We start from the raw sequence: 27,418 nt of genomic DNA on the forward strand, positions 1-27,418 counted from the left end.
GAACAAACCAGCACAGACCGTCAAAGCCAGAGGATTTATTATAGGTACACAGAGTGCGCGCCTGCCACGCGCCCCCACTCCCCTGGGTCCCAGCGGCTTCTCCAGGTGGCCATGGGGGCTGCCCACAACCCGGGTCCCCCACTCCCCAGGAAAGTGCTCCAGCCAGAAGCATGCAGGGGGAGGGCTTCCCCTCGCCCCTCCCCTCCCGAAGTGGCATTTACAGCTGGAGGGGGGAGGAGAGAGGAAGACAGTTTTGAGCTTTGACGCCCCTCCCATTAAAAGCCTTCGCGCGGATGCGGGGCAGGGGGAGGAGAAGGTCGACGTTTTGCAAAAATAAACTAAGTCAGGAATTAATCGCATGGCTCTGAGACGGCGGAGTGCGGGGGCTAGGGCCCCTTCACTCCCCCTTCCCAGACAGAGATCAAGGCAGCATTGGAAGTGAGGTAAAGGCGGGGAGGGGGGTGTCCCCTCCCCACCCCCTAGCACCCTGGATGGTCCAGGGGACCTCACCAGCGCCCCCATGCCCATCCCTAGGGCGGGAATTATCGCCCCTACCACCCCAGCTTCTTGGGGCTGGATCTGGGCATCCGGGCAGGGAGCTTGGCTCAACTGGCCCCTTACCCGCCCCCCCCCCCACAAGCTCAGTTATTGCATAAAAATAATGGAGCCCCAGCACCTGGGGTGGAGGTGGCGAGCGGGAAGGGGCCGAGATATGGCTATAGAGGCAGCAATCCCCCCACCACTTCTTGGGGTGCAGGAGAAGTCCCCTCCTTTCCGGTGCCGGTCAGGGCGCGTCCGCAGTGTTGGTGGGACTAGGGCCTCCCGCCCCTGCGGAAGAGAAAGTGTCTTTGTGCCCACAGTACGGGGAGGAGGGGCGGGGAGGTGAGTCAGGCCCTGCGGGTGGGAAGTCACTTCCGGCGCCCGCTGGCCCTGCGCTCCCCCGCCTCCCGCTTGGGATTGCCCTCGTCTGTGGACGACGTGGTGGGTTGTGTCTGGCCCCAGCGGGCGATCTCGGCGTGTTCTCCCACCGAGGCGGCCACAGCCTCCAGCCAGCCGTTCATCTCCTCCTGGAGAGAAAAACAGGACACAGTTTGTATTTGGAAGAGAGGAGACTGATGAATCTAGAATCAGACTGCCCACTCTGAACCTAAGTTTCCTCATTTATTAAATGGATAATAATAACTAACAGTAATGATGATGATGATGATCATGTAAATAGTTACATAGCACTTATTTTGTGCCTAGCTCTGTTCTGAACACTTTTGTGGATTAATTCACTTAATTCTGTGCATTTGGATTATATCTAACTCCCACTATAGAGATAAACAACAAGAAGCAATAATATCAGCAGACACAAAGCACTGTAATTTTACGGGCCCGTAAGTGCTCTACCTGTATCAACTTATTTAATTCTCACAATAATCCTATGATGGAAAACTATTTTTATCTCCATTTTAAAGATAAGTAAAAGAGGCATGGAGGGAATAAAGGCCTACTTCAAAGCCTCTTGTGATGATGAATGAGGTAACAAGTGTTACTATTTTCAGCATCTCTTCAAACCACCTCCATGCCTGCTCCTCCTCCCCTGACCTCTCCCCTTAGCCCCAGTCCCAAGGTCTACTCATATTCTTGTCTCTCACCCACCTCCTCCTCCCCTCCCCCCAGGCCTGCCCTAATCCAGCCTTGTGCTCTCCCACTTGGGTTCCTGCCCTGGCCACCTCCTGTGCTCCACACCTCCACTCTCAGCCTCTCCATTCTACCTTGCACATGGTAGCCAAACGGATCTTTCTTATGTATCACTGTAACCCTCCCTTGCTTAAAACTCTGCCATGGCTCCCTAGTGCCCTTAGAATAAACTCCAGCCTCCGAATGACCCGTGGTGTCCTTAGAGATCTAGCCTCTGGAAACCTTTCTGAGAACTTTCCTCCTTGAACTCTCCTCCAGCACAGTTAACCCTTTGCGATTCTGTACTTCCGGTTCTTTGCACTTGTAGTTCATCTTTTTTTTTTAAAGCTAACTCCCTCCCAACTTTCCACTTTCATCTCAGAGGCCAAGGCAAGGAGGTTGGACCTTGTCCTGGGGCCTCCAGGCCAGCCCCTGATCTTCCACCTCCCCCCAGCTAGATTAGGAACTTCTGGTTTCTCATTGCCCGTGGGCTTTCCCATTTCAGCCCTGGTAACTCTGGCTTGTGCTTCTCCTCTTCACAGCCCCATCACTCTGGGCCAGGAGTCAGCCCGCCAGGTGGTTCCTGAGGTCGAATAGGGGAGAGAAAGGAACAGATCTCACCTCATCTTTAGCCTGGAGCAAAAACTCACTGCCGTCCTGGGTTCTGTGGGAGAGGACACAGGATCTGGGGGCTCTGAGGCAGAGGCCCAGCCCACCCATCCACCAACCATCCTCCAGGGAAGCAGGGTATTGCTGGGAGGGGGAAGGTGGGTCTTGGACCCTCCCTCTTGCCCATTGAGGGGGCTCACTGGAGCTTGAAGACGTGCTTCTTTTTCTTGTAGTCACTAGCCACCTCACTGGTGGCCTTGTGCAGGCTGAGCAGTGGCTCCCCGCCATGTGTGCCCCCCGATGCTGGGCCCTTGGCGTCCTTGTAGAAGCCCAGCTCCCCCTTGCTGAGCACGCAGTACAGGCTCACCCACGACCTGGGGTGACGACATGGGGCTCAAGGCAGAGTCGCAGCACTCTGCCTGAGTACTCTTCATTAATACCCTTCATGGGCTGAATATGCTTGAGCCTTCCTCCCTCTGGACCTTTGCCCTAGTTGGGCCATATACCCGGAGTGCTCTTCCTTATGGCAGTTGCTGAGCTGAGACGAGGGTCTAAGTCTCTGGGTACCAAGCCTTTGCCCAGGCTGGCCCCTGCTGGGGTTGGCCTTCCCTATCCCCTCCCACACTGAATTTTCTGAAGGCAACACTTAAGCTGTCTCCTCCACAGGCCTCTGCTTGGGCATGTTCCTCACCACTCCTCCACCACCCCCACCCCGAACCCCGAATCCCCTGAAGGGAGATCTATTGGTCTATTGGTCTACTGTCTGGAGTGAGGAATTCTTGTCTCCCCATTCAGCGGAAGCCCCAACCGAGGAGGAAGTCTCCCACGATCAAAATATACCCAGGTGCCCCTGTTTATTCCCACCTTGGTCTCAGCACAAGGAGGAAAGACTACCTCCACAAGCAAAACCTCAATCTGTTCTGCCCAACTCCTGTTGTTCAACGCTTCCCTTATGGGCTCCACCTCTCCCCAGAAAAATAGGGTTGGACAATCCGGAGCGGGACTCCAAGAGTAGACACATCACTGTTAGGCCCCCATCTGGAAACCTATATGAGGTGCCCCCCACCCCTCAGCCCTCAGTTTGGGATCTGCCACTTATCAGGCCCATTTGAAATTGAAATAAATCTCACTGGTTGAAGGACCTCTCCAGGCTCCACCTCACGAGCCTTGAGAACCCTCTAGACTAGACCTCACATCGTTGGCTATTAGCTCTAGTTAACTCTTGGGTTGGTTGCTATGAGATTGGGTAGTAATAACTTTTTCTTCAGGTCCCGCCCCCATCTAAGCTCCACCCACTCACCCATTGGACGCACTAACCTTAAGCCCCGCTCCTCCGGTTCATTGATTGATTCTTTGAAGTTAAGGCCGCCTTTTCAGGCTTCGCCTACCCCGCCACGGGTTGAGCGCCCTGAAGTTTAGCCCCACCCCCCTCTTCAGACCCACTTATTCATTCATTTGACCCTGAGCTTGGGACCCGCCTTCCAAAGCCCCACCCAAACGCTCACCGGTTGGACGACTTGCGGTTAGCGTCGAGCTCGCGCTTGCGCAGCAGGAAGCCCTCGTGCTGCACTGTATGAGTGGGCGGTGGCGGAGGCGCGGGGGCGGAGCTGCCCTGGGCCGGGGCGGACCGCGAGCGCCGGCTTCCCCCGCCCTCACCACCCTCTCGGGGCCGCGGCCGCCGTCGCGGCTTGGGCCGGTCCCGCGCCCGCGGCCGGTCCGGCCGAGGTGTCCGCTCGGGCGGCTCAAGCCCGTTGGGCAGGCGGCCGGGGGGAAGCTCGCGAGGCTGAGGCAGCGACGGCTGTGTGAAGGGAGGGGGAAGAGGGGTGCTGTCCATAGTGGGGTGTGGGAGCCAACTGTCTGGGGGGAACTCACAGGTCTGGGGGTCCCATCTGTCTGCAGGGCAATCTGTCTTGAAGGCGAGTATGGGAGGATCTCAGGGTTGGAGGCCCAACACTTAAGGGCTCCCCAGGTTATGGGAGTGGGTCTGTCAGGACTCCTACGTTTGGAATCCCTCTCGATCTTAGAGGGAAGGGAGTTAGACCTATGGAGGTAGGGGGTGCAGGCAGGTAGATGTCCCAGCATCTTTGTAGGAGGAATCTGGGGCCTCCTGTGTGTGTACGGCTGTCGGTAAGGAAATTTGAGACCCCCACTGGGCTAGAGAAAAAGTCCAGGACAGATGTGGGAAGAGTCTGGAGTCTACTTGTGTGTGTGTGTGTGTGTGTGTGTGTGTGTGTGTGTGTGTGTGTGTGTGTGTGTGTGTGTGTGCAGATGTGGGAAGAGTCTGGAGAGTGTGTGTGTGTGTGTGTGTGTGTGTGTGTGTGTGTGTGTGTGTGTGGAGGGCGGTAGGAGCCTCTTAGGTCGGTGGCCTCATCTTTCTAAGGGAGAAAATTTCAGATTGTGGGAGGAAGCATCTGGGGGCCCTCTCCATCCCCTGAGAGCCTCTGAAGGGTTCAGATAGGGGGGCAGGGCTAGGCACTGGTGTTTCTGGGATTCTGACTCCGGTTCTGAGGAGAGGGGCCCCCACCCATACCGAGGCTCAACTTACCCCAACAGGGAGCCCTGGGCCTGCCTCTTTCTCCTGCAGCTGCTCCACAATGTCAGCCAGGGTGGCCTTCCTGGGGGTGGGGGGGGTGGGCATAAAAAGACCCAATGGAACTGGGATGCCTTCTCCCAGAGACCAGCCTGTCTGGCTAGAGGAGCCGCAACCTCTTAGCCTGAGATGCCAGGTCCCTGTCCATTTCTGCAGCTGCCTGTCTCAGATGTCTGCCTTACACACCACAGGTGCTCAGCACATGTCTGCCAAATGGAAGATGGAACCTCTCTCCCCTCTTGAGTTTTAAGCAACACAAAGACCAAAATGTAAACTGGTGCCTTCAAGCCTTTGCACATACTGTTGCCTTTTACCTCCCACCCCCTATGCTTTCAAGCTCCCTGGACTTCCCCCATCCCAGCCCTGATCATTCTGGGTCACACTCTCTGGTGACAAGTCTGTTTCCCCCACTGGACTGTGAGCCCCACGAAAGCAGGGCTGGAGCTGGTTGGGTCATTGCTCTCCCCAGCACATACCACACACAGAGTGGGCACTCAGCCAATGTTCACAAAATGCAAAATTAAAAGGGGTCAGGAAGTCACTGTCACTGAAACGTATCTGACCAAAGGCCTCTTTCTGGGGACACAGCTGGTTGAAGTGATGTGCACAACACACTCAGGATTCTGAAAGGCCTGGGTTCCAGTCATGCTTCACCCAAGCTGAGTGACTTGCCCTCTGTGAGCCTCAGTTGCTCCATCCATAAAATGGATATGATTACAGCACCCAGTTTATAAGGCTGAGAGAGACTGTGATAAAGGGTCTCAACTCCAATCAGGGAGGTGACGGTTCCACCATTAGCCCAGTGGAGAAACTGAGATGCAGAGAGGATAAAATCCCTGCCCAGGGTCATCCAGGGGATTTGATGCAGGGCTCAGAAACTCAGCAGCAGAGAACCTGCACCTGGAGGAAGCCACTGCCACTGTGGGATAGTGGGAACGACTCCCAACCTCTTCCAGCCTCAGTGCACATCTCTGCAGAATGGGTGCCACAAATGTATCTCCCTCCCTAGGCAGTTCTGAGCCCGGAAGCCCTCTCCGCTGGGCCTGTGAGGCTCCAGGAGCTCTCCGTGTCCCCCTTCCTCCACTCCCTGGGCACATGGGGCCTCACCCCTTGGCCAGGTCTCCTCTGGTGGGCATCTCCTGTTCGCTGGACTCCTGCCGCTCCAACCGCCGCTCCCGCCGCTCGCGCCGCCTCTCCATCTGCTCGTAGCGGCCCAGGGTAAGGCTGTGTGCCACCTCATGTTCCGCTGACTCCGGCCGCTCTGGCCGCCGCCTCCGCGCAGCCTCCTCAGATTGCTCGGCCGATTCCTGCCGCTCCTGCCGCCGCCTCCTGGGCAGCTCCTCCGCGCGATCAACGGACTCCTGGCGCTCTGGCCGCGGCCGGACCTGCTCCGCTGCCGCGGGGGCCCCAGGGGTCTCCGCGGCGTCCTCTGGTGCAGCCGGCAGGGACGTGGGTTCCACCTTCCCTGGGACCTCCGGCAGCCGGTCGATGCGCGGCTGGAGGCGCTCCGGCTTGAGCTCCTGGCGCACGTACCCCACCCGGGTCCGCACCTCGGCCGAGAGCGTGTCCGAGGCCCGGCGGGCCAGGGGCTCCAAGCTCCTCTCATAGCCACCTGGTCGCAGCAGGGGCGCAGCCTTGGCCGCCAGTTCCGTAGGGTCTCCAAAGAACTTGCGCCCCAGTAGGGGGGTGGGTGGCTGCTTGCTCTGTTCTGCCTTGAGTTTCTCGATCTGGGGACAGAGGGGCCAGGCTCAGGTGGAAAGGCGGGGTGGGGGCGGGGCCTGGGAAGGTGGCTCTGGGTCGTCTGCCTCACCACCTAGTTTATTAGTTATTAGTGAAAAAGCAAGGTTGTCCAGGCCTGTCTCTCCCAGGAGCTTAATTCCTATCTTCTCCTGCAAACACCTAGTGTTCTTTTAAGAACTGGCCAAATCATCACCTTCTCTAGGTGCCTTTCTGCGCACCCCCCCACTCCCCCGCCCCATTGCCTCCTTCCTTCCAGACTTTAAGACTTTTAATCACAATGGTCTCTTCTCCTCATTCTTCAAGTCTCAGATCAGACTCCCCCAGGCCAAGACAAGTGTTTCTGGGCTCTCATGTCCCCCTGTGCTTCCCCCATCCTAGCCCTGGACTGTCGCTGATGACAGGTGACAGGTTTGTACCCTCCCCCCTTCAACACTCTCCCCCCACCCCCGTACCCCCCAGGACTGGGAGCCCCATGAGGGTGTGTCTCGGTTCTCACTCAACACAGCGCTGAGCCCATGTGTTTGTCTCATACAGAGAGATGAGTGTGGAGCCGTGGGAGGGGCGCTGGGGCAGGAAATGGGGTGCTGACCGTGGTCAGGCGCCGTAGAGAGCTGAACCTTTCTTCCCAGGCCGCAGCCGCTTTGCGGAAGGCCTCGTGTCGCCGGATAAGCTGCTCCACCTCGTCCACGCTGCTCCCCAGCTCCCGGCTCTGCAGGAGCGGCTCCTGGGCCGTCAGCCACGCATCAGCCACCACCGCCTCCTGCGCAAACTGGTGCACTTCCAGCACTGAGGAGAGACATTGGGGTAAGGGTGCTGGGGGCACCTGTGGGCCCTTCACGGGGGCAGTGGATATTTTTTACTGGCCTTCCACACCCCCCTCTGGCTTCCCAGCCCTGACCGCTCTGGGCTCTGCAGGAAGGAGAGAGGTGGGGGCTATTTCTGAGGGCACCAGCTTCTCCCCTCGCTGTCTGCCATCAGGGAGTCAATGATAGGGCAGCCCCCTTGTCCACCCTCCCAGGCCTTCATGTTTGCTGCTGAGGACCCACAGGGTGTGCAAAGCATGACTGTCACCCTCTGGGCTTCTCCTGACACGCTGGGGCATATCCCTGCGCCCTTGAACCACGTGTGTCTGGGGCCCCACTCACTCTGCTGCAGCCACTCCCAATGGCGGTCCCACTTGTCCGACACCTCCTCCTTCCTGGTTCCCAGCTTGTCCAGCTGTGCCTGGATCTGGGAGTGGCGGGTGGGCAGGGAGAGGCATCAGGGGTGGCTCCCACCCCGATGGGCACAGATGGCAGAGGGAGACCGCTGCCCCCCTCCCACCTCGTCAGCCACGGCACTCTTGTTGAACAGCAGAGAGCGCCCCAGCTCCTGGCAGGCTGTCAGCTCGGGCATCCGTGCCTCCAGCTCAGTCTTCAGGCCCTGGTGGTAGTTCATGAGCACCTCCACCGATGACACGTCCCTGCAGTGGGTGGTGGGTAGGAATCTGAGTCATGGGCCGCCTCCCTCGACCTCCCCCACCCCTCCACATACGCAGCTCCTGATGAGCCCAAGTCTCCGAGGCTGGGATTCCACACCACCTCGGGACACCCCCCCCTCCCATGATCAAGTTCTAAAGGGCAAATCTTCTTCACTGATTCAATGATTCCAACTTTCCCAGAGGGCTAAAATGTCCCACTTTGGTGATTCTAACCTAGAATTTCAAAATCCAATTTTTCTAATTTTCTAAAGCTATACTTCTGGAGCTTCCACTAGCCAATGATTCTAACCCAAGTCTGTGCTGTCCCATATGGTAACCACTAGACATGTGTGGCAGTTGAGCACTTGAAATGTGGCTGGTCTGACTTGAGATGTGTTCAAGTGTAAAGTAGACACCATATTTTGAAGATTTAGTATAAAGAAGAAGGTAAAATTATCTCAATAATTTTAATATTGACTACATGTTGAAGTAACGATATTTGGGGTATGATGGGTTAAATAAAATGAATTACTAAAATTAATCTTCACTTGCTTCTCTTTACTTTTTCTGATGTGGTTACAAGAAAACCTTAAGTTATATATGTGGCTCACATTTGTGGCCTGCACTGTATAACTATTGGACAGTGCCATTCTAAGCTGTTATATGGCCCAAGCAAATTCCAAATTTCTGAAGGTTCTGTCAGTCAACAAGTGTAGCTTTATAAGTCTTAATATGTCCAGGGACTTCTCTGGTGGTCCAGTGGTTAGGACTCCACACTCTCACTGCTGAGGGCCTGGGTTCGATCCCTGGTGAGGGAACTAGGATCCCAAAAGCCACACGGTGCAGCAAAAAAAAAGACTTAATATGTCCAAATTTATTTCTGATGGTCCCACATTGTAATGATTCCTACCTAAGACTTAGTATGCCTAGAAAAATCTCCCTGATTCTCCCCTATCTCCCAAATGTACCCTCCCCGAAATTGTCTACCTCAGTAAATTCACCCATCATTCATCCGTGACTCCTCTTTTTCCCTCAGCCCCTTAAGCTAATCCATCAGTCAAGACTGGACATTTATAACTTGAAAACACACTCTGTGAAATGATATGAAATCTGAGATTTGTTTTAAAATAACTCCATCAAGGGTATGGAGGGGGCGTGGGGGAGTGTATAGATGAAGATGGGCCAGGTGTTCACTGCACACACGTGGGTTCCCTATGTGTTACCGCTACATCTGTGTAGAGTTGAAATTTTCCATAATGAAAAGATTTTGTCAATTCCTAAAATCAATCACGCTGCCTCATTTATTCAACGGCCACCCTGGGCCAAGCCAACATCACCTCTCACTTGGATGATGGCAGCAGCCTCCTGACTGGCCTACCTGCTTCCACCCTGGCTCTCCACAATCGATTTGTCACCGGTACCTGGAGTGATCTTTCTCAAATGTGTATCATATCACATCACTCCCCTGCCCTAAGCTCTCCCATGGCTCCCATCTCACTCCAAGCAAAGGGAAACTCCTCACCATGCCCTATTGCCCCTCTAACGTCATTTTCTACCATTCCCCACTCTCCCCCCTCACTCCATCCAGCCACAAGGACCACCTAGCCTTTGCTGAAACATGTCTGACGACAGCCTGCTTCAGAGCCTTTGCACTTGCTTAGCCCTCCACCTGGGAGAGCCTTCCCCCCAACTCACGATCACTTCACTCAGGTCCCCTTACCTTGCCCTATTTTTCTTTTATTACTCTCTGAAATAACATTACGTGTTCGTTTATTTACTTATCTGTTGCCTGCTTCCTCCCTCAGAATGTAAGCTGCATCAGGGCAGGGGATGGCCCTTGCTCACGATCTGGCACACAGCAGGCATCAATGAATATTTGCTGAGTAAATGAATGCAGGCTCAAGGCCCTACAGTTCACAAAAACAATGTCATGTATCCACCACTCTCCAGGCCCTTGTTTTCCTGGACACACTGCTGGACTAACATTTCCCAGCCTCCCTGGCAGATAGGTTGGCACCACTGAGCCAACAGAATGTGAGTGCAGGTTTAATCCCTAAAAGCTCCCATGGTATCCTCCCGCTCTCCTTTTCTCATCTGTAGCTTGGATGCAGAAGGTCCAGCAAATCACCCCAGGGCTGATGATGGAAGAACACTGGCTCCCAATCACCGTGGGACAGCCTTCTGCTGGATACTTGCATCGAACTGTTACGTGAGCAATAAATCAGTGCCTGCTAGGTTAAGCCCCCAATACACCTCCCGGTCCCTATCTTGAGTCAGCCCATCCCGTGCTGCGACACCTCCACAAAGGCAGGAGGATGCACTGTGCTCTGAGCCCCAATGCCAGGCCTGACGAGGGGTCTTAGAACACAAGAAGCATGTAGAACAGTGCATGGTAGGCAGAGGTGCCACACAGGTATTGGCTATTGTGATTTTTTGTTTTTTTTTTATGGGAAGGGGACTGCTGATGGGCTGGGGGTGGCTGCCCAGAGGCAGGTAAGAAGCCGGAGGTGAGATGAGGGGCACCTGGGCTTGTCAGCTGCCCCAATCTGGCCGGCGATGCCATCCATCCAGGAGAGCAGGTCACGGGCCTGGCTGTGGAATCGCAGGGCGTCGGCCGTGGAGCTCACGTGCAGGCGGGCGTCCTCGCAGGCTGCCAGCAGCTCCTTCCAGCCCAGCAGCACCTCCTGCTCCCGGCTGGCGATGGCCTCCGCGTACTCGCCCGCGTACACCGTCCGCAGTTGGGCTGCCCCCTCCTGGAGCTGCCGTACCTGAGGGGCATGCCAGGTCGAGCACCTGCCCTCCGCGGGGGTCCAGGCTCCACCCTCTCTTTCCCCCATCTGCTGGCTGGGTGCAGAGCCTAAAGAAGGAAGGAGCCTGCACCCTTGATATTCTAACTGGGTTTCATTCCTATCCGCTGCCTGATTTCTTTTTGACTTTCCCACTTTCTGACTTCTTTTAGACCCACTACCATATTTCTCTCATGTCTGCTGCCCGATGTGTCTTTGACTTACCTGCATTCTGACTTCTTTTACACCTACCATCAGGTTTCTTTCAGTCTACTGTCTGATTTCTTTTAGTCTGAGAGCTCTATTTCTATTGGGTCTGCCACCTCATTTTTTCAGGCCCACCTCTGTCTTGTTTCTTTCAGGAAACCCTTCCTCCACCCTGACAGCTATTAGACATGCTGTCCAATATTTTCCACTCCATTTTTTCAGACCCACTCCCTACTACCCAATTTCCTTCAGAATCGCTGTTCAATGACTATCAGGTCTCCTGCCCAATTTCCATTGGTTCTGCTGTGTGAGTTAGACCCACTGCTCAATCTCCAGGAGCTCAACCACCTGATTTCTTTTGGAGGGACCACCATACTTGTATCAGATCCATCATGTAATCACTATCAGTCTCTCTGCCTGATTTCTAACAGTCGTCTGTGTGATGCATATAAAATAATTGTCCAATTTCTACCTTCCGTTAGACCTGCAACCCAATTTCCTTCGGTTCTACTGCTTGAGTCCTATTAGGCCCCCAGCTTCATTTCCATCTGATTTCTCAGATCCACCTCCTAATTCCTAACAGACCCACTGCCTGATTCCTATTAGCTCTGATTTCCATTCATTAAATCCCAAACCACCACATTTCTTTCAGGAAAATCACGTGATTTCTATCAGAGACCTGCTGCCTAATTTCTATCTGCCCCACAGCCAAATTTCTCTCAACGCCCTGCCAATTCCTTTTAGACTCTCCATCTGGATTTGGGTAACAGTTTCTAGGAGAACCACTGCCCAATCTCCACTGGAAACACCGTCTAATTTCTATCAGGCACGCTATACCACTTTTCTTCCGTCACTGTCTGAGTCTATGAAGCAGGCCATCGGTCCGTTTTCTACCTGCCGCATCACGTGATTTCTCCCCGTTCCGTGGTCTGTTTTTCTATCTATCCTACCGTCTAATTCCAATGTGGTCCACAGCCTGACTTTTGCCTGCCCTGCTGCCCCCATCCCTTGGTCACACTGTCCAGGCCCTCCCACCTGCCCCTCCTGGCCGCCAGCTCCCCACCTGGGACACGAGGAGCTGCAGGTCATGCTCAAAGGCACACAGGGTCCGCTGCATGGAGCCGGCGCTGGGCCTCGGCTCAGGCGGGGCGGTCAGGCGAGGCAGTCGCCTCCGCTTCTCCTCGATCTGTCCTTGAAGCTCTCGGGCGTCGCTGAAGAACTTGTGCAGCTCCCGAGAGGCGGCCAGCAGCTGGGCCCGCGTGCCCATGAGCTCCAGAAGCTCGGCCCAGGCCTCGTTCAGCCCGTCCTTCCACTCAGCCATGGTGGCCGCCGCTGTGTGGCCGCCCTCGATCAGCTCGTCCACCATCTGGTTCACTGCCGCCAGCCGCTCCCGCCCTGCCATGCCGGTCTCACTGGCGAACTCCGAGAATTTCTCCTGCAGCACCTGTCACCAGGAAATGGGGGGCCCAGGGTGGGCAAAGGTGCTGTACACGCCAGCCCCCTCCAACCCACCATCTTGCGGCGAATAACAACATCACTAATGATGACAATCAGAGTAAAAAATATCCAACACTTACTGAGCACTCATTCTGTAGCGATAATAGTAACAACAAGAATAAAAATAAGATGACAAGAAAAATAACTTACACTGTGTTAGGCCCTGTGTGTGTGCTCAGTACTGTCCTAAGGGCTTTACGTTATATTAATCCATCTGCGTCTCAACAGAGCCGTGAGGTGGTGCTATTACAATTCTCCTATTATGGATGGGGAAACTGAGGCCCAGAGAGCCTTAGTAGCAGACACAGTGGCCCCTGGCTCATTGTTCCTTCCTAATGCTGCTCACCGTGACGTGCTCAAAGTCCTGGCCGAGCTCAGGTGAGCCAGCTACCACCTCCTTCTCTGCAATCCAGTGCTCGAGCTCGTCCACCTGGCGGCTGAGCTGGTACAGCCAGTATTGCTGCTCCAGGCCCACCCGGCGTTCCTCGCCCAGCTCCTTGAGGGCCACGTACAGGCGGTCCACCTGAGACTGCCGCCGGCTGATCTGCTCGCTGGTGGGGGACAGGGAGGGGCGGGGATGGAGCCCCCCGAGACTTTCAGGACAGAGCTCTGACCCCCTGCCACCCCCCGCTCAGAGCAGAGCTGTGCAACCCTGCAGGCAGGCCACCCGTCAGGTCCCGTCAGACTCCTTCACGCGGGACTGTTTTGCAAGCCTTGGATGCAGCCAACCCAGCACTTGCATCTCAGCGGTCAGGGAAAACTCTGCTCTCCTAAGCTTGATAAGCTCATCACCCCCTCTCACCCCCTCCCTCCACTCCCTCCCAGCCTTCCAGTCTGTGCCCCCACACCTGGCCCCTCCAGCGACCTGAGTGGGACTCCAGACCCCCTACTTCGGTCCCCAGCCAACCCACCTCACCTCCAGTCCCAGTCTCCAGGCTCAGGCGGACAGAGGTCTAGCTCTGTGCCTCTGTCTCAGATCTCACCCCTCGGCCCAGCCTCCTAGACGTGGGCCCTGCACTTAAACTCAGGGAGGCCATGTGACCCGCTGTCCAAGAGGTCTCAGGCCATGCCCAACCACAGTGTTCCAGGCTTTTCTGTCCTAGGGAGAGGACCCTTCTCTGTCCTGAGCTCTTACTTCTCCCCTCAGACCTAGACATCACCCCCCTCCCCCAGTGCTCCCGGCCCCACCCCCTCAGACATCCCTGCGCAGCGCTCCTCTCTTCTGGGCCCCCAGCCACTTGCCGAAATCCGAAAGCACCAGCCCGGGCAATGAGGGACCCCTCCCACCCCAATGTCCAACCCTGGCCTTGCCCCAGTTTCCAACAGCGAAGCTCCAGATCCTGCCAGACCATTCCCTAAGAACCGGCCCCGCCCCTGCGTGGCCCCGATCCCCCGCCCGCCCACCTGTCCGGGTGCCCCATCTCCAGCAGCGCCCGGCACTGGCGCGACAGCTGCGCGATGCTTTCCTCGTAGTTCTCCACGCCCTGCTCCAGCTGCAGGTGCTTCTTGAGCAGCTGCAGGGTGCTCTGTTCGTCCTGGGGGCACACGGCGCCCGCGATGAGGCGGCAGGGGCCGGCCCCGGGCTCCAGAGCCCCCAGGCCCCCCCCCCCGCACCCCCAGCCCGGGCGCACCTTGCCCTTGTCCTCACTCATCATGAGCAGCTCCTGCTCGCCCAGCCACGCCTCCACCTCGGCCACGTCGAAGTAATACTGCTCCACTTGGAAGGCGGCGTCCAGCACCTGCTGCCGCCGCTCGGCCGCCTCCCGCAGTCCGGCCCAGGCGCTCTGCAGCTGCTCCTGGCCGCGGCGCACGGCCTCAGCCTCGGGGCTGCGCAGCGACGCCAGGGCGCCCGCGCGCTCCAGCACCTCCTCCAGGCGCGTCCCGTGCGCCTGGATCTCCCGCCGCAGGCCCTGGGGGTGGGAGTGGAGAGGAGCGTTCAGAGGGCGCCTCCACGACTGGCGCCGCCCAGGAGAGGATAACAGCCGCAAATGGCCCACCACGTGCCGGGTACCACTTAAGCATTTTGCGGGTCCTCGCTCACTCATCCCCCCCACGTTGCAGGTGGGAAAACAGGCACGGAGAGGTGAGGTACGTTGCCAGAGAACAAGCAGCTAGTAAGGGGGTGACAGGATTTGAACACAGGAGGCTGGATCCAGAGACTCTGCTCTCAGACAAGATGCCCGATGATAGCAAGATTACCCCCCTAATGGTTGCAACACAGGCCTAAACACAGGTATCATTTACATGCGTATCATTTACATACAGTGAAGTGCACAAATCTTAGGGGTACGGCTCGACACATTTTTACACATTATACACCTGTGTACCCAGATCAGGATACAGAATTCTTCCGTCACACCCAGAAGGTTCTCTCCACCAGCTGTCATTGCTGAGTACTTTAGTTAACCTCTCCTATGCCTCGATTCCCCAACTGGTAAATGGAGTTAATAATAATTGCCAACACCAAGTGCCTGCCAGTCACTTTGCTAAGTAAGGGCTTTGCATAATGTAGCCACTCTTTTTTTTTTTTTTTTCCTGCCACACTGCAGGCATTCGGGGTCTTAGTTCCCCACTAGGGAGCGAACCCGTGCCTCCCGCAGTGGAAGCGCAGAGCCCTAATCACTGCACTGCCAGGGAAGTCCCTGCAGCCACTCATTTACTCCTCACTCCAACGCCAGGAGCCAGACATCATTCTCATTCTCATTCTCATTTTACAGATGAGGAAACTGAGGCACAGGGAGGTTGAGGAACTTGCTGAAGGCACATAGCTAGTGGTGGCCCCCTAATATCTACCTTGTGGGGTTGCTGTACCGTGGAGCACTTAGAACTGTGTCCGGCGGGCAGTAGGTGCTCAATCAACACCAGCGGCTATTGTTTGTTTAACAGCCCCCATGTAGCCAGCACTCTCTCACACACCCAGCTGAGCTCCCCCAATTTTAAGCATTAAGTGCACTTGATCAGCTTCCTCAGCTGTGAAAATGATGGGCCAATTTTGTTTGTTCCCAACACTGGTGACAGCCAGGAGTATTTTCATCAAGATAGAAAAACAAAAATCAAAGCAAAACTCCAGCCTCTTAAAGAATTCCACCAAGTGCAGCGTAATCACGAGTCTTTCCAAAATAATTTCTGTACTCACCTTCCCACCATCCTCCAATGCCCTATTCTCCCAACTTAGATTTTTTTTAAAATAAAAGGTGGTAATGACAATACCTACCTCACAGGGTTATTGTGGAGATTAAATTAAATAACTGATATAACCCCCTAGGACAGTATTTGGCACATAGTAAGTCTTTAATCAATGTATTATTATTTTTTGGCCATGCCATGTGGCATTCGGGATATTAGTTCCCCAGACCAGGGATCGAACCTGTGAGTGCCCCTACAGTGGAAGCGCAGAGTCTTTTTTTGGGGGGGATGGGAGTTTCTTTTTTTTTTTTAACATCTTCATTGGAGTATAATTGCTTTAAACTAACACTAATTGTGTTAGTTTCTGCTGTATAACAAAGTGAATCAGCTATATGTATACATATATTCCCATATCCCCTCCCTCTTGAAGCGTAGAGTCTTAACCACTGGATCACCAGGGAGGTCCCATCACTGTATTATTATTACCCCTCTTATATATGTCTTACTTTGGGCTTTGGTGAAAGAGTGGCTTTGATCAAAGGGTTCCTCTGCAGTTGGGTTCCTCTGCAAAAGGGTTCCCTAAGCAATTGGAGAACCATGGCTCTAGACCAAGTCTCTACTTATTTAGAGATAAGTGGAAATTGAGTCTCAGAGAGGTAAATAAAGGTCCAAAGATTTTTAGTGGCTCAGAAGGCCCCCACTGTGCTCGGTGTAGGTGTCAGCCCTCCAATTATCTCTGTCCTCTCTCCCTATAGGTGTCTGCGGTTCTTGTTGGTGTGTTGTTTTCTTTTATATGGCCCAGTAGCCAGTGTCCTTACTTCTAGTCACAGGACCCTAATTTCCATTTGGGGAATCCCCTTGTCTCCATCTCAGCCCAGATAAAGTTAAGGCTGACCCCACCTACAGGTTCCAAGGGTGAGCCCTCAGTCGAGACAAGGCCATTCAGAGCTGTCTAAATCCCTGGCCACCATGATTAGTTCAGCGTGGACATGTGATTCAAGTTGAGCCCAAAAGAGTTATTCCTGGGACTACTGCTGAAATTATTGAGAGAGAAAAATTCTCTTCAGTTTTACTGGTGGGATATAAACTTGAATCTGTTGGGAGTTCTTTTACCAGCAGGAGAGGAGAGCTGGCCTGAGAACAAAGCTAACAGGAAAAAAAAAAAGATGGAAATTAGAGATTCATGACATCTTGGAAGCACCTGATGCATCTATCTGCAGTCCACGGTCTCCCCAGTTACAAGAGCCTATAAATTCCCCTCTTTGGCTTTAACCGCCTTGAGCTGTTTTCTATCATTCGTATCCGAATGTGTCCTAACCCACTGCCTTGCCGTGGCTCTGCTCACCTGGTTCTTTTTGATGTACTGCTGGACGGCCTGCAAACCATTGCCTCGCTCTGTCTGCATGGCCAGTGGCAGCCGCTCCTGGACCCATGCCTGGAGAGGAATCAGGGAGCAGGTCAAGGCAAGGACGCAGGGGGCAGGGCAAGGACCCCTCCCTCCCAACTCAACTGTAGGCATCCAAGCCTCCCCGGCATCCAAGGCCCTTCCTCACCTAAAAGTCTGCTCACGTCTTCAGCCTCCTCTCTGGACATGTTCTGTCTCGCTCTGCACTCAAGCCAGGCTCATGCTTACCTCTGGCCTTTGCACAGGCAGGTCTTGCTTCCTGGAATTCCCTTCCCACTCCCTCAGCAGGCTCCCTCTTATGTGCTCTTCCTTCACATCTCAGCTCAGACATCCCCTCCTCCAGGAAACTCTCCCTGACTTTGGAAATTGGCCAGATGCCTCCTCCCAGCTTTCACAGCCCCCTGCTTCCCCCATCACATTTCTAACCACACTGCGTTGTCACTGACTTAGGACAAGTCTATCTTCCCCTTTGGACTCTGAGTCATCTGTGGGCGGGAACAGGGTCTGCCTTGGCCACTCCTGTGACCTAGCATCATGTAAGCACAGGGTTGGGCCCAGAATGATCAAGTGAATGAGCAAATTAGTGAATGACTGAATGAGGAAATGAATGGATGAGTGACAAGTGCGTAAGTGAATAATAAACAAATGAGTGAAAGAAGGAATAACGGACGAGTGGATGACTAAATCAATAACTTCATGAATAAATCAATGAGTGATTGCAAGTGTTAATGAAATGTGAGTGAATGAATGAGTGAATAAGTAAGCGAAAAAGTTAAGGACTGAATGACTGAGTGAGTCTATGTGCTTATTAGTGGATAGGTCCCTCAGCCATCTCCACCCTTGAACCCTCCTAAGTCCCATGGCCCCGCCCCCACCCCAGTCTCCACCCCCTCTGCCCGCTGGCCCGCCTCTGGCCTCATGCCCCGCCCCACCCTCGCACACCCCTCCCCTTATCCTGGCCCCGCCCCAGATCCCCGCGCGGATCCTCACCAGCTCGTCCTCGACGTCGTGCGCCACCTGGTGCAGCTCCTTGGAGGCGAGCAGCAGGCGGCGGCGCTCCTGCAGCGGCTCGAGCAGACGCACCAGGCGCTCGCCCACCGCGTTCTGCCGCTCGCCCACCAGCTCCTTGCTCGCCGGCTCCAGCGGCAGCGCCGCCGTCTGCGCCTGCAACTCTCCCACCTCGCGGTACCACTCCTCCACTTGAGACTCCATCGACTGTAGGGGACAAGGGTAGGGTCAGCAGGCCCCACCCTCCCTCCTGATCCCGCTGTGGCTCTCCAGTACCTTTATGGTGACAGCCAAACCCCTGGTCGAGGCCCACTATTCCACTCTCCCCTGGCCCAATTCCTTCCAGAAGCGCTGCCCTCCTCTCTGATCCTGCAGCCCACTAAGCTAGTTCCTGTCTCAAGGCCTCTGCCGTAACTATCCCCTCTACCAGGCATGCTCTTCCCAGTCAATCAGATTTCAGCTCAGCTGTTACCTTTTCAAAGAGTCTTTCCTGACCCCCTGGACTAAAGTGGCCCATTAGTTCATCAGTTCTCCGAAAAACCTTTCGAGGTTGGTGGTATCCCTATGTTACAGAGGAGGAAACTGAGGCCCAGAAAGTTAGGTAATTTGTCCAAAGAGTCAACCTTTCCAAATATAAAAAATAAATACAAAGCTATAATGGCTGATGTGCCACAGGGATACACAGAAAGTGCAAAAGCAGACCCCAATACACAGGAGAATTCATACAGTTTATAGATGCCATTTCCAACCTCCGAGGAAAGGATGGGTTATTCAATGAATGGTCGGGGGCCAAGTCGCTGACCAATTTAGCTGGATCCCTTCCTCACTCTTTATGCTGAAAATAATTCCAGATGGATTAAAGACTTAAGTGGAATAAGTAAATCCATAAGGCATACTAAGAAAACCGGGGCAAATGCTTTTATAATCTTGGGATGGAGAAAATCTTTCCAAGCACATAAACCGTAAAGGGAAAGATTTATAAATTTGGCCACAAAAAATACTTTTGTTTAAAAAAAAATACTTTTGCAACAACCAAAATTTCTAGATTTAGTTAAAGGCAAATGACAAGCTGGAAAAATAGTATGTGTTAGAGCAAGGCACTAGTTTCGTTAACAGCAAAAGAATTCCCTTTTATCCTGCTTCCTTTGTCTCTGCAGCACTTAACCACCATCAGATAACTGTCTTTACTTGTGAGGCCTTTTTTTAATTGGTCTCCTGCTTCTGGAATGTGAACTTCATGAGGGCAGAGGCTGTATTCCCAAGTGCCTAGAACAGTGTCCAGCATGTAATAGGCCTTCAATTGCGGTGTTTTCAATGCACAAATTAATGACATCAGCAAAGAGAGATTGCCCCAAAGAGAAATGGGCATTAGATGTGAACAGGCAACACAAAGAAGAAAAAATAAGCGCACGAAGATTCCCAGTCTCACTAATCAGCAGGATAATACAGATTAAAACAAGCTATCCTTTTCTATTCATCAGACTGGCAAAAACTTTGAAGATCAATAATATCTAGTGTTGGCAAAGATACAGGGAGACGGGCACACTCGGCCACTGTCAGTGGTGGTGTAAATTAGTATAGCCTTTTTGGAAGGCGGTTTGGCAGGTCCTATCAAAATGCAATATGTGTCAAAATGCTTTGATCCAGCACTGGCACTTGCACTTCTAGGAGTGTATTTAAAGAAACACTGGCACAGGGACTTCCCTGGTGGCGTAGTCGTTAAGAATCTGCCTGCCAATGCAGGGGACATAGGTTCGAGCCCTGGTCCGGGAAGATCCCACATGCTGTGGAGCAACTAAGCCTGTGCGCCATAACTACTGAGCCTGCACTCTGGAGCCCGCGAGCCACAACAACTGAGCCCGCATACCACAACTACTGAAGCCCGCGGGCCTAGAGCCCGTGCTCTGCAACGAGAGAAGCCACCGCAATGAGAAGCCCCACACACCGCAATGAAGAGTAGTCCCCACTCGCTGCAACTAGAGAAAGCCCACGCACAGCAACGAAGACCCTACACAGCCAAAACTAAAATAAATTTAAAAATAATAATTTAAAAACTAAATTAATAAAAAAAAAAAGAGGGCTTCCCTGGTGGTGCAGTGGTTGAGAGTCCGCCTGCCGATGCAGGGGACACGGGTTTGTGCCCCGGTTTGGGAAGATCCCACATGCCGCGGAGCGGCTGGGCCCGTGAGCCATGGCCGCTGAGCCTGGGCGTCCGGAGCCTGTGCTCTGCAACAGGACAGGCCACAAGAGTGAGAGGCCCGCGTACCGCAAAAAAAATAAAATAAAATAAACACTGGCACATATGCACAAAGATGTTTGTCCGAGGATGTTCATCATAGCAGAGATGTTTGTCCAAAGACCTCATCATAGCAGAGCTTAAAATGGGGAAAATAAAAATGGAAACAACCTCGATGCTCATCAAGAGTGAAACGGTTAAACAAATCCACATCAGTATTGAATAATACCCAAGATTTACTGTTAAGAAGAAAAAAATTTTAGAACATGCTTATGAATAGATATTTGTAGTGGATTACACATGCATAAAAATTCCCTGGAATAAACAAGAAATTAATAACAGATGGTACCTATTGGGGGGATGAGAATTTAGTGAATGGGGACAGGGATGAAGGAGATACTTTTCACATAGGATTTTTCATATAGTTTTTGATGTCTGAACCATGATAGTTATTTATTCAAGAATTTAAATTAAGCATGAAATACAAAGAAAAGAAAACCATCGGTAATCCATATAGGTACATCTATTAACACACAGAAAGAGACCTAGAAGGATGCACGCCAAATAATAGTTGAAGTGCCCTTTGGAGTGTGGGATCCGGAGGCATGTTGAAGTGAGACTTTATGTTTTACCAAAGATTTCTAGGTTAGTAGGATCTCCCCCCCGCCAAATTTTATGTACTGTGTGATTCTAAACAGATGGGGGAAATCTAGAAAAGAAAACAAAATAATGAAATTAAGTGGTAACAGATTACAGCAAAAGACTGCAACCCAAAGCTGGAAACTTAAGAACCAAATCAAGACTTTTGCTGGAAGGTTCTGTAGTGCAGAGGGGTTGGTTTTGCCTGTCTAACATCCGTCCCTTCCTTTGCAGCACATGAAAACCCACTCTCAAGTCCTGAACTTCTTGAGGAACTAATAAAACCTAGAGGGCCAAGGTGGCCACATGATCTAAACCTGGCCTATCCGAACACTGGGTCAGCTACGGTCATATCACCTAAGCTGGGCCAATGAAAACTATTCCGGCTTCCTAAGAAGCTGAGGAGACTAAGCGGTCCAAGAATGGCCATGTGACTCAGGCCTGGTCAATGAGAACAGTGAATCACCCTGGCCACAAGGATTGGGTAAGAGATGGCACGTAAGCCACGATCAGCCAATGAAATCTCTTCCCACTTTTGCTGGAAAGGTGTGTGAGCTCAAAAGGGGTGGTCTCCTTCTCATCGTATTCCTCAAGGTAGAAGAACACAGACCTGGGATACTGGAGACAATTTTGCCACCAAGAGGGAACAGGCTCCCCAGTGACGAGGCCAACACAGAGAAAAAGCAGGGTGCAGACACAAAGACAGAGAGATTCCTGAGGACGTAATTTGAGGAACCGATCCAGCCATGCCCCAAGCTCATACCCCCTGGATCTTCCAGCTATGTGAGCCAACACTGTCCCCTTTTAGCCTAAGTCCTATGAACTGCACCCCAAAGAATCCCAGCTGATACAGTTCACAATCTGTAGGAGTCATAAAAATGGGTAAAAATCAAACCTTATAACGAGTCAAAACCACGTACAATGGAACAAAAATTTAAAGGCACAATTATAAGTGGCAGAAATCAAAGAAAAATGAAATAGTCATCCCCCAAAACTTTTTTGCTAAGAAAAACATTGTAGTGATGTGTAGAAAAATAAAAATGCATTAGAATTCAGGAAACTTTCAAATATAGTCTGAAATATGAAGGTTATAAGTTCCACTTCCCCATGAATCGAAAAGTCCTCTACCACCTCTCCAGCAAGTGGCCGTGTGACCTGAGATGGAATAATTCCAGGGGCTGCCACTTTTCTACTTCTACAAAAATGTCATGTACTTTGAACACCCATTTAATGTGTATCCTTTCCTGCAAACACGGGCTAAGGGTACAGAAGTACAATGGTCCTTAAACACATGAAAAGATGTTCAGCCTCCTTCGATATTTAGGAAAATGCAAATTCAAATAACTACAAAACAGTATCTTTCACTTCTCAGATTAGCAGAGACGAAAAAGCTTGCTAATACCTAATGACGTTAACCATGTGGGGAGATGGACGGCTATCGCACTGCAGGTGGGGCCACTGCCTTTCCAGGAGAACACCTGGCAATATTTATCAAAAAGTTTAGGGGCTTCCCTGGTGGCGCAGTGGTTGAGAATCCGCCTGCCGATGCAGGGGATACGGGTTCGTGCCCCGGTCCGGGAGGATCCCGCGTGCCGCGGAGCGGCTGGGCCCGTGAGCCATGGCCGCTGGGTCTGCGCGTCCGGAGCCTGTGCCCCGCAACGGGAGAGGCCACAACAGTGAGAGGCCCGCGTACCACAAAAAAAAAAAAAAGTTTAATGCATACACCTTTTGGTCCCAACATTTTACTTTGAGGATTATTTTCTACAGAAATATTTGCACGTAGGCTCAAATACATATGGACAGGGATGTCTGTTGTGGCATTATTTATAAGAGTGGAAGACTGAAAACAGCCCGAAGGTTTCTCAAAGGCTGGTTAATGACACTGTCAAACTACCCCTGGAATACCATGCAACAGTTTACAAGGAAGGATGCCTAGGGTGTTTTGTCAAGTGAAAAGGCAAGCTTCACTGTAGTCTGTATGTCATGTGTATGTGTGAGGGTATGCACAGAATATTTCTAGAAGGATAGAGAAGAAACAGTTGAGAGCAGTTACACCCCTGCGGAGTGGGACTTGCATGTGGAGGAGGAAGGAAGACTTCACTTTTCACATCATACCCTTCTGTTTGAACTTCTTGCCATAACAGCAATAATGGGTAACACACTCTGATTTCTCTAAGCACTTGACAAGAATGAATTAGTTTAATCCTCACAACAGCATATGAGGTCAGGGAAGATGGGGATGTTTGTATTGTTCACAACTGGAGCCCAGCTCCTGGCTCCATGCCTGGCACAGAGTAAGTCTCCACAAATGTGTGTTGACTTCGTTTGCTGGATTGGTCACCATGCTCTTCTGCTTCTCTCGGTATTAAAGGTTAATATTTTTTTAAAAAAGTAAACTAGCTTTAAATGTTAAAACCAAAGAAACAACATGGATGATTCTTGAAAACATTAAGTGAAAGAAGCCAGACACAAAGGACAATATATTGTACGATTCCATTTATATGAAATGTCCAAAACAGGCAAATCTGTAGAGACAGAAAGTAGACTAGTAGAGGGAACTAATGGGTGTGGGGTTTCTCTTTGGGGTGATGCAAATGTTCTGGAATTAGATAACGGTGAGAGTCACTCGACTTTGTAAATACACTAAAAATAACTGAATTGTCCTCTTTAAGAGTGTGTATTTTGGCAGTTCCCTGGTGGTCCAGTGTTAGAACTCCGTGCTCTCACTGCTGAGGCCCTGGGTTCAACCCCCGGTCGGGGAACTAACATCCCACAAGCCGTGCAGCACAGCCAAAAAAAAAAGATAAAAAAAAGACATTAAAGGTAAAAAACAAAACAAACAAACAAAAGACAGAAGAGCCTACTTCCAAAAGAGCTTCAGGCGCTCTGCCACATGGTGACACACAAACCCTGACCCCCCCCATCAACCTGATTCCTACTCGGATCGACCTGCTGTCCTCCCATGTTCCAGCTGGGGAGACTGAGGCTCAGAGACGATCAATGCCTGGTCCAGAGTAAAAACTGCCAGAACCAGAATTTGAACGCAGGACCACGTGACCATGAAACCCTAGTGGCCCTCGGTCAATGTGCTTCTCTGTAATTGGGGATGATGCGGCTAGGAAAGGTTGGGTCACTTGTCCTCAGTCACACAGTACGAGAACAAGGGTTCAAACCCTCGACTGTGTAGCTCCTGACTCTGGGCCACGATGAGCTAGACGAAGAAATGTGGGGCAAAGAATGAAAAGGGGCGAAGAGGGTGTTTTCTCGGCCAGAGAAAAGAGCCTGGCTTAGGGTGGGAGGTAGTCTTTACGGACTCAGCTCAGCAGCTGCAAAGACTCCAAGTGCATCTTCCCCTCCAAGTGCATGGTCCCCCTTAGATGGCAGGAGACCAGCTCCCCGCTTCCCTCCCCAGGCAAGAGCCCACGGCTGAGCCAGGCCAGCTGGTCAGACCCCTGGGGACTGGGAAAGCAGGGGTTTGGGACTCTACCATCTGGCCCGTCAGCCGGGAAGGACTGGGTCACATGGCCTAGACCTGGGAGGCGGGGTTCCAGGACGGCTGCTGCAGCAGCTGGGGTGGGGGACAAGGGAGAGGACACGAGGAGGACACAGGGATGAGGAGAGATCAAGGGAGAGGGGCAGAGATGGAGAACTGAAATGAAAAGAGACGGACAGGAGAGAGTGAGAGAGTAAGACAGAGAGAGATAAAGAGACAGAGACGGAGAGACAGACAGGTGAGAAAGAGAGAGAAAACAACTAAGGGAAACAGAGACACAGAGGAACTGGGGGAGCAGGAGTGAGGCAGAGGGGGAAGAGATCACTCTCACAGCCACGCCCCCTCCGACCCCCAGCCAGCACCTCCTTCAGCCCAGCCTGGCCCTGGTGCCCTGAGGGGTAGGGAAGCCAGGTGGTGTGCCGGCTGGACCGACCCCCTCCCTCCTGCATATGGCCAGTGTCTGGGATCTCAGGCAGGCCCCAGGGGACAGCAGGGCCTCGGGAGGCTGCTCCCCTTCCCAGTGGCAGCTCCTGAGGCCCACCTGGACTCCATATGGGGGCCTTGGCCCACTGAGTCACTCCCCACCTCAGGTCCCCTCTGCTGGGGACAGGGGCCAGGAGTCCTGTGCTGGGCCTACCCGTCGCTGCGTGACACCCCCACCCAGTCTCTCATCCGCCCTGGGCCTCAGTCTCTCCCTTAAACAATGGGGACCTCACCTCCTGGTCCCCAGCGATTGGTGGGCCTAACCCCCTCCATGTGGAGGGAAGAGCCGGCTTTGCACTTGTCTAGGGCAGGAGGCCCCAAACCTTCCCTCTGAAAGCTAAATGGCCAAAAAGGGAGACAAGGATGCCCAAGGTCACCAGTTCTCCCCCCAAATGCAAATGCAAAGACCGCAGTGAGATATGCTGCCTATTCACCGGACTGGGAAAAAAAATCTAAAAAGTCTGCCAACATCAAGTGTTGGCAAGCGTGGGTAGAAACAGGAGCTCTCATTTGCTGCTGGGGTGAGAGCATTAAATGGCGTCAGCACTTAGGCGAGCAACCTGTCACAACCAGGTGAACCATAAATGGACAGTTCTAACTTTCAGCACTATATTAACGTCTCATACAGCACCTCCCCCCGCTCCGCCAAATACATTCTTTAAAAGCTACATGGATGGGGGGAAGTGCCAAACTAGAATATAATCAGAAACAAATGAAACAACTATTTCACATAAACAACATAATCTACGGAAGGCAGAGAAATAACCCAACTTTTGAACACAGTATAGTGACCATGTGCCCTCTGGCGGAAGACGATTAAAATTTAAAACCTATGAGCAAGAACTGTCTCTTAGTTAGATTTGCTGGGTCAGCAATTCTGAAACTACATCACGCAGTACGTCTTGTAATCTTTACAATGTTTCTATGAAATCACTACTGTTATTATGTCCATCTGACTGAAGAAGAAACTGACGCACAAAAAGAGAAATGATTCCAAGTTAGACAGTTGTTAAGTCACAGAGCTAGGCTTGACCCCGGGCAGCCAGGCTCCAGCATCCGTGGCCTCGACCTTGGCATGCACTGCCACCCAGAGTCCCGCTGTCACCAAATGGCTTAGCATTAGGGTCCTTCCCTTTGCACAGACGAGGTGCCTGAGGCTCAGACCAGAGGCAAAGCCACATGCCTAACATCACACACCTAGTAAGTGGCAGAGTTCTGGTTCAAACCCACGTCTGCTGAGTCCTGAGTCTGCGCTTTTATTCACTGCAATAAACTGCTGAGGAAGCATTAGTAATCATCGTAAGACAATGAATAATCCTAGTAAGAGTTGCTGCTGTGCTGGAGGTCTCCATTTGCCCCTCCTGACCCACAGTCTAAGCTTCTCCATCCTGCTCTGTGCCCCGGGGTCAGCGGGGGCAGAGTGGGGTGGGCTGACCTGTATGGACCACAGCAACTGGCTCCCCTGCCCTCTGGCTTCCAGGTGGGCTGGGCTCAGGATTGGCTACGTAATTTGCAGGGCCCAGTGCAAAATGAAAATGCAGGTCCCTTGATTCAAATGTTAAGAATTTCGAAACGGGACAGGGACTTCCCTGGCGGTCCAGTGGTTAAGAATCCACGCTTCCACTGCAGGGGGCACGGGTTCCATCCCTGGTCGGGGAACTAAGATCTTGCATGCTCCGCGGCACGGCCCAAAGAATTTCAAAACAGGAGAGCAGAGCATAAACCTGAGTGTGGGGTCCCGTGGGACTGCACCCATGAAGTAAGTCCTGTGAACTAAGGTGAGTGGACCTATCATTTCCCGGCTCCTCCCTGCAGCAGCGGCCATTCTTGCCTAAGGGTCCCCGCTCCTTCCAGGCGACTCTGCACCCCTGTCCTCCCCCACCCGCCTCACCCCTGCCCGGAAGAGAAGCTCCCTCCTATTGGCCCCAAGGCTTCCCCATTCCCTGCTCACACCTTTGTCAAGACTCTCGATAAGCCCTCTTCCAATCGTCCTCAGTGGAGCATGCCTTCTGTTTCCTGCTGGGACCCTGACAGTCACAGATACCCATTTGCTGGGAACTCACCACATCCCAGTGCACACCTTCACCTGGCCCTGGGATGCCCGCGCTGAGGCAGTCCTACTTAAGATGGGACGACAGAGGTTCAGAGAGGGACTACACTTGCGCCCTGGCTGGGAATTGAACCCAGGTCTGTCTGCCGCCCCTTAGGGCTTTCATCACTTGGCCCCTGGCTGCTACTACTCCTTGTTCCCTCCTCTGTCTGACCATCCAGGCCACCGCTCGTTTCTGCCGATATTCCAGGTGATCCCTCAGAGCAGACCTGGGGCCGAGTCATCCCTGAGTGACCACTGCTGCGCAGCTAATGCAGTGTGGACCTCAGGCAGGGATGGATTTTTTCAGAGGCGAGAGGGTCATGTTCCCCACTATGGTCTGGGAGTATCGAGGGAGGAGGGTGGATGGAAACTAAATGTGGTCC

The 27,418-nt window shown here is 52.8% G+C and overlaps 1 protein-coding gene across 9 annotated transcripts in view; it reads right to left on the minus strand.

Moving 5' to 3' along the window:
* Positions 1-20: 20 nt before the first annotated feature.
* The window catches only part of SPTBN4 (spectrin beta, non-erythrocytic 4), a 74,869-nt gene continuing 47,471 nt past the window's right edge, over positions 21-27,418 (minus strand). For 5 of the 9 annotated variants that reach the window (XM_059045539.2, XM_067020220.1, XM_067020222.1 and 2 more), the window contains 16 exons: positions 18,075-18,299; positions 17,025-17,114; positions 14,185-14,463; positions 13,958-14,088; positions 12,900-13,104; positions 12,120-12,500; positions 10,587-10,831; positions 7,928-8,066; positions 7,750-7,834; positions 7,194-7,390; positions 5,972-6,591; positions 4,820-4,889; positions 3,780-4,072; positions 2,475-2,648; positions 2,287-2,329; positions 21-1,067 (listed from right to left, as the gene is read on the minus strand). In XM_059045539.2, coding sequence (XP_058901522.1) covers positions 909-1,067; positions 2,287-2,329; positions 2,475-2,648; positions 3,780-4,072; positions 4,820-4,889; positions 5,972-6,591; positions 7,194-7,390; positions 7,750-7,834; positions 7,928-8,066; positions 10,587-10,831; positions 12,120-12,500; positions 12,900-13,104; positions 13,958-14,088; positions 14,185-14,463; positions 17,025-17,114; positions 18,075-18,299 — 3,336 coding nt within the window. In that variant the 3' untranslated portion in view covers positions 21-908. The remainder of the gene's footprint in view (positions 1,068-2,286; positions 2,330-2,474; positions 2,649-3,779; positions 4,073-4,819; positions 4,890-5,971; positions 6,592-7,193; positions 7,391-7,749; positions 7,835-7,927; positions 8,067-10,586; positions 10,832-12,119; positions 12,501-12,899; positions 13,105-13,957; positions 14,089-14,184; positions 14,464-17,024; positions 17,115-18,074; positions 18,300-27,418) is intronic. The other 4 variants (XR_010837937.1, XR_010837938.1, XM_067020221.1 and 1 more) reach the window with 2 other exon arrangements.

This window comes from Kogia breviceps, chromosome 18 (genome assembly GCF_026419965.1).
Source record: "Kogia breviceps isolate mKogBre1 chromosome 18, mKogBre1 haplotype 1, whole genome shotgun sequence".
Classification (NCBI taxonomy): Eukaryota; Metazoa; Chordata; class Mammalia; order Artiodactyla; family Physeteridae; genus Kogia; species Kogia breviceps.